Source organism: Dendrobium catenatum, unplaced genomic scaffold, assembly GCF_001605985.2.
Source record: "Dendrobium catenatum unplaced genomic scaffold, ASM160598v2 fragScaff_scaffold_621, whole genome shotgun sequence".
Taxonomy (NCBI): domain Eukaryota; kingdom Viridiplantae; phylum Streptophyta; class Magnoliopsida; order Asparagales; family Orchidaceae; genus Dendrobium; species Dendrobium catenatum.
Genome location: NW_021319083.1, coordinates 12,894,954 through 12,901,972, shown reverse-complemented (window position 1 = coordinate 12,901,972; position 7,019 = coordinate 12,894,954). Strand labels below are relative to the sequence as shown.

Sequence of the window (7,019 nt, the reverse complement as noted above, 5' to 3'; positions counted from 1 at the left end):
CATCTCATTGTTGATTAAAGCGAGCCAAAATACGCCTAGACATTCAACATCTATAAACTGTTATCCATGTTGATCAGTAGTGAACTTCACCTCAGGATTCTCAATGAATCAAGGCGACAATAGAAAATGTTACCAACAACATCCAATTAAAAGAAACATTTTGTATGAATTGAGTTTGCACGCAAGCTATTACGCTATCTCGATTAGCAAGCATATTGTTGGATTAATGCCTAGCCAAATGAAATACACCCAAATAGGGCTTCCTAACTACCCGGTTATATCACAAATGAAATGGTACAAAAATAATTGGTTACACCTCATAAAAATAATGTGGCAATTTATGCGAGTAGCAAATGCGATCCTGATAAGTGTCTAGGGATTGGTGAAGTAGAGAGAATGCATGAAATGACCTCATAGCTACAAGTAAAGAGTGAAATGCTAATGACTCATTATAGGGTATCATTTGTAATATGCGTCAACTTTCCAAAAGTCTATTTATTTGTGTGAGAAATATGTAACAAACGTGCTCCCTTGAGATGTGATACAAACACGGGAAACCAAAAGCTGAAAAGTTGGTTCAGTGCTCAAATCTTGGACAATCTTGAAGCCTGATGATCCAAAGCTAACCTTTTAAACATATAACCTAAGTCAGGTTAGGATTATTCAAAAATAAGTATATGAGTTGTAGATGGATTTCCTTAATTGTTTTCTCCTACGTGCTGCTGTAAACAAGTTTGCTTTTTGGATTTGATCATTCCTTCATAGAACAACTAGCTTGTATTTTGCCAGCAAGGAACATCAGCATCAGCTGGAGAACAATGGCAGCAGCAAGGAAATCAACAGGATAGGCCTTCGAGAAACAAGGAGCATTATGATAGATCAGCGATACAGCTACACTGCCCAGCAATTGCTTCCCTTCGGTTTCTTGCTACATAAACTGTAACTATGATGGATGGTTGAGTTCTACAGTGAAAAACAAAAGGAAGTAAAAAGGGCTCGCGAATTGAATTTACTACATAATTCAAACCTTTAGAAGGATGCACTTACAGCCTGGATATGATTTAATCCACTCCTAAATAAACTTACAAAATTAGGAATACCTATCTACAAAAACAAACAAGATAAACTTAAATTATAAGATAATTTCAATAGAAATAGAAATTATCCTATTCCTGAATTGAAAATTCAATTCCTTACTCCATATTAATCTAAATTTTAATTTGCAGTCCAACTTTCAAGGTTTTAATCTTCATCTTTTGATATTTGGTTACCAATCTAAACGCGCCTATAGGCTACAAGGAACATCCTCTTTGATCTTACTGTTGTGAACGGAGAATACCATAGCTGGCAATTTCAATTAAGAGATCGAACCATCAAAACTCCAGTAAACATGATTCCTTCCATCTTTCCACGATTTGATACTTAAATCGTGATCATAGATGATATGATTGATCAACTACTAAAACTAACTGTCAGATCATGAGCCCCGCTTTAAGAAGAATTCATCTTTGTGAAATAATAACTTCATTTGAGGTAAGACTAGCTTTCCATACTCCTAACTATACCATTTTGTTGCATTTGGTAACTAATATTTTGGATAATTTCTTTGAATTTTTAAAAATTTCTATTAAAAACTTGAATTTTTGCAGTTTTCATATACATAACTTAGATAATTTCATCTTTAAGAGACTCTTATAATTGCTCAAAGTCATACATTGGTTGTACTATTTGATTTAACTTATATCTACGATAATTTCTTCTTTTTAAAACTTGTTGAAATTGATGAACCATTGATTTCTTTTTATCATTTTCTTGAACTGACAAGAGAGTAATCATTCAAACTCCTTCCTCAATAACTAAGCCTTCGCCACTTCTACAGCTTTTGCTCCATTAATGTCTTGCTCCTATATCAGTTATTGCATATGTACGTCACCATCCTTTCCTAAGGTAGAGAATATGATTTTTTTTTTCTTTAACAAGCGAAACGCCTAAAGGAAATTATAGCTTCCAATGATAAGTTTACGAGTTTTCCATGTTGTTACCATGTTTACCATAGACACGTCAGTTATTTTCCCGCATAAAGGTTTTTCCTTCAATTGTCAAATACTAATAAGGTCATTAATGCAACACAGCATACCTAAAATGAAGGTATGATCCATTGAAGGTGACTTAAAGATGTCAAGTGGAATCGCCTCATATATCATCTCATAGAAGTAATTTTTGTTTATTACAAACTTCAAGTGACATTGGTGATCAGTCATAATCTTTCCTTTTAAGTTGAATACAAAGGAAATGGCTAGGGAAGAGCTATGGCATCCAACCTAATTTTTACATCAAATTGGCAAAAATGCTCTTCTTGATACAGATGGTGATGACTGGCAATGAGTGCCACTTGTTTGACTTATAATCTAAGGGTGAATATGTTAGACTGGTCCATTATTGGACCGGTCCAGCCAGTCCGACGGAACCAGTTTGCGAACAGAGGCAGAAATCTTCCGCCTCCTATACGCATCGTTCGTACCGACCACGCCACCCGAGCCTTTTAGGAAGGATTTTTTAGGGTGTTAGGAGGGAAATTTGAATGTAGGGAATGTTTAGAGATTTTCTTTTGGAATGTATGCATTAAATAGTTTGTTTTTCTAGGGTTAGAGCATCTTGAATTTGGTTGAAATTTGAGATCTCATAGATTTAGGTTTTCTTTTGGGCTCTAGCGGCATCTAGAGATTTGGGAGAGATCAATCCTCCTCTCGAATAGAGGATCAATTGTATCTTGTTATTTTCTATTTCCCTTTCATCAAATAATACAAATTACCCACTGTTTTCGTGGTTTGTGCGGATTTTTGTGGAGAATTCTCGCTGCTTTTCAAAGATTGATAGGAAATACTTGATATTTACGAGTGCTTCCTATCATAATAACTCATCCCATGTATCCATGTTGGAGGATGACACAACCACTATACCCTTCAGCATTGCCATTATAGATAGAGATGGTTCTACCTTGTTCACTGAAATACTTTGTTGTCCACCAAAGTAACAGTTACTTTTTCTTGTCTTTCTTTGACTTTTTAGGGCAGAATTCAGAATATAGCTTAAAAAAATTTTATTTTGTGTGGCATGGTATTTGACAATGATTATAGAATTTACTAGAAGCATTAGTTTTCTAAGAGGAAGGCCGTCACTAGTCATTTTCTTTCTTCTTCCTTCTGGATAAAGAAGATACCTCTTTGAATGATTCTCAAATTTCTCCCAATTGCCTTGGTCTTGGTTTTGGTGCACTGTGGCATCACCGCCATATTAGCATGGCTAGGATAACAATCGAAAAGTAGCAGGGTTCATTTGTAATTTGAAAATAAAATATGTGGATTATTCTTGCACATATTGTCGATGGAGTTACCCTAAACTACGCCACTTCCTCTGCATAGCCCATCATGTAGAACTCTACGTATCAACTACGTGAACATTCCCCAAATAACCTCTTGATAGTCATTCATCTTCGATGTGCATTCCACCAAGCCAATGCAATAAGTCTAAACTTCAATAAGGTAAAAATATCTAACTAGTCAATCAATGCATCCAATTTTTCATAGTCAATAATATCATCATACATAGAAATCTCACCTTTAGCCTCTACTTTGAATACTTACCTTCATCATTTTGAATAGTTATATCTCCTCTTATACATCCTTTCTATCCATGTTTGCATTTGACATGCGAGAAATATGACTTGGCCCACTAGTTTTATTGGTGGCTGTTTGCTTCCTCATCCATTGCATCATGGTGATTATCAACTCGATCAATCTAGCCACCAAGATTTTGGGAAGAATTGTTATCATCCATTTATTGTCTTTCTTTGTTTTCATATTTGCTCTTTACGGGCATTCAATGCGATTCCAAGATAAAAAGTGGTTCTGATGTGAAAAATGTAAGTAAACAAGAATTGCTTTTGGAAATTAATAATAATTTGAACTTTAACCTTGCTAATTGTAAACTTATGTTTCACCAAATTAGATTCTTAGAAATTTCCGTTAGAAGTTTATATAATAACAAGCGATTACAAACGAGATTAACATGATACTAGCAAGCAACATCAAGAACATAAAGTAAAACTAATGGCAATGAAATAAAAATTCACGGCTTAACAACGAGAAATGTTCACCATGAGTTCCCTCACTCTCGCTCTTGAAATTGGGGCTTAGCAGAGAAAGGGTAGAAGTAACCCTAGTGAAGCCACCACAAGACAAGTGACGCGTAAGATATTGTTCGCCGAAGAAGTAGCCGGAGGGGAAGTTGATGGTCGGCCGATGATTTGTCAATGTCCAGTTGGTCGTTGCTCGTCAATCGTCTCAACGAGAAGATAGAGTATGTGATCTACGCAGCTTTCCACTGAATCCTCATATTCCCAATCTGGATCAAAGAAGGGGGATTGCAAGATGTCGATTTGCCCTTGAGCTTTGTATACGAATCTGTGGTCGACATCAGGGTCGGCCATGCACTAATTGTAGATGGGAGGAGGAAGCTTGTCTTCTCATCTTTGCTCTAAAACTCATGAAAGAATTAGGGTGTCCAAGAGAAGCAAGGGGAGAAGAGAGGCCGACCAAGGAGAGGGGAGGTTTGTGGGTTATGTTAGGTTTAGGTTTGGATTGGGGAAATCCCAATAAATCTGAAATTAATTTCAGGTTTAAGTGATTTTGGAGGGAATTGAATTTGAAATTGAGTTCAAATTCAAATAGGATCTAGGGATTAAGAAGAAAACCAAGGGAGGTGGGCTATGGGGGCCGGCGGCATCTAGAGAGAGGGAGGTGGGTTTTGGGAGGAGAACTAAAAGCATCCTAAATGAGTTCTCTAATTTAGGAAAAGGATAATTAAATCAAATCCAATTTAAAATCAAATTGGACTTAGATTTAAAACTTTCCTAATTTAGCTTTTGTTAATTTAAGAAATTATTTAAAATTCAAATTTTGAATTTCAAATTGAGGCAATTTATTTCCCAATTACTTAGGCTAGTTTAGGTAAGTAATAATGATGATTGAATTCATCATTAAAGGGGAAAGGAGGGTGTGGCCGGCGGTGGAGCTTGGGGAAAAGGTTAGGCCGACGGTTGTGAGGGCTTGGCCGGCGATTATGGATGGGGAAGGGCTAGAGGCCAATGGGAAGGAGGATGGTGGGTAGGTGGCCGCCGGTTGGGGCAAAGGGAGGGTACGGCCGGCGGCTTGGAAGGTACGGTTGTGAAGGCTTGGTCGGCGGTTATGGATGGGGGAGGGCTAGAGGCCAATGGGAAGGAGGATGGTGGGTAGGTGGCCACCGGTTGGGGCAAAGGGAGGGTACGGCCGGCGGCTTGGAAGGTGAATGGTGGTCAGCAGGTGGGGGAGAAAGAGTAAAGAAGAAGATAAGCCGCGAGCCACGGACTCTTCCAATGACTGACGGGTATTGCGGTCAACCTCACCTAAAGTTCTCTCTTCTCTCTAGCGCACACACAAGAAGAAGACAAATATGAAATTTTCATTTCATCATTCATTAACCTCTTACAAAGCACAAGACCTCTATATATAGGCCTTAATAATAAAGAAAAGAAAAAAGACTCTATATATAAGCCTAGAGATTTCCAAATCTTTAGGGTTTGTGAGATTGGAATGTAATAAGATATATCATCATGATAAGATTATTTTGGACTAGAATGGATAGAATAATCACATAATTAATCATCCTAAAATATTATGAGATATCCATATTCTTCATAAGCAACTGATCATCAAAGTATCATGAAACCAATCAGATGCATCAATACTATTATGTATTGCAGAAAATTTATAATATCTATAAAATTGTTGAATATAATGGTTGTAATATGATTTCTAAATAGCTTAATCTAGGATCTGTAATCAATACTTTTAACATACACCAGATAATATTCTTATATGGATACCACTTAATGTAATTGTTACAATTCATAGAATTTGAGAAGGGTAAAATTACCTTCTTCTTATTATACAAAATTATCCCTCTTTATAAATCTATACAAGATGTCTTAATAAAGAAATAAATAGCTTCTAATTGATACATAATTGCCTCAATATAATCCTTCCTAATTCAGCTACCCAATTATAGAAGGATATTGGCGTGATCCAAGTGAGACTCCCACGGATTCTCATCCTGACCATGGGATTAAATGCCAAGGGATGACTGAGATTTTGACAATCCCCCTCAAGCTGAAGACCAGCTTGGAATTACTCGCTCAAGTCCCTTAGTAAACCATATAGTCCTCTATTTGGTCAAAACTTTGGGAGGAATTAACTTCAGACATTGTGACAGCGGCAGATGATAGCGATGAAGACTTTATCAAGCAGGCCAGCAATGAAGGCTGCATTGGTTATAGATAGGATTGCAATCACAAGAGAAAGCTGGCAATGAAGGTCGGTGATGGGAACCTATCCTCAAAATTCCGACAATGAAGGCAGGTTGTGAAAACTAGTATTCCTCAACATTCTGGCAATGAAGGCCGATGATAGGAACATGTATTTTTTCATAATTCCGGCAATAAAAGCCGGTAGGACTAATATTTCTCCAAATTCTAGCAATGAAGGCCACAACCACAAAACAGAGGGCACGAGCAGTTTGGACTTACTCGACTCTTATTCGATGTCCTACGGCAATGAAGGCCGCTTGCACAAAATAGAGGGCACGAGCTGTTTGGACCGCACGACTCCAACGGCAATGAAGGCCGCTTTCTCCTCTCTGCTTTCTTTGATTCGTATATCCCAGGCGATTCCGACAATGAAGGCCGGTAAAAGAATCAATATTCTTCAAAGGTTCGATAATTTTTTATAGTAATGAAGACTATCTATTGGATTTTGGACAGCAATGAAGGCTTCCAAAATAAGATCCCTTCGATCTTAAGTTACGGCAATAAAGGCCGATTTTATATCAGTAATGAAGGTTGGTTTTTGTTTTCACTTATTAAGACTTTCTCGGTTTATTTAACCGAACCGGCCCAGCCTTGATTTTAAGGCTCGGATCGGGGC

At 37.3% G+C, this 7,019-nt stretch overlaps 1 protein-coding gene across 1 annotated transcript in view; it reads right to left on the bottom strand.

The window, feature by feature from the left end:
• The window catches only part of LOC110112466 (DNA gyrase subunit A, chloroplastic/mitochondrial), a 111,757-nt gene that overhangs the window by 84,353 nt on the left and 20,385 nt on the right, over positions 1 to 7,019 (bottom strand). Inside the window, exons 12-14 of the mRNA XM_028694993.1 lie at positions 1,048 to 1,104; positions 776 to 850; positions 550 to 627 (exon numbers count right to left, since the gene is read on the bottom strand). Of these exons, the coding sequence (XP_028550826.1) occupies positions 550 to 627; positions 776 to 850; positions 1,048 to 1,104 (210 nt within the window). The remainder of the gene's footprint in view (positions 1 to 549; positions 628 to 775; positions 851 to 1,047; positions 1,105 to 7,019) is intronic.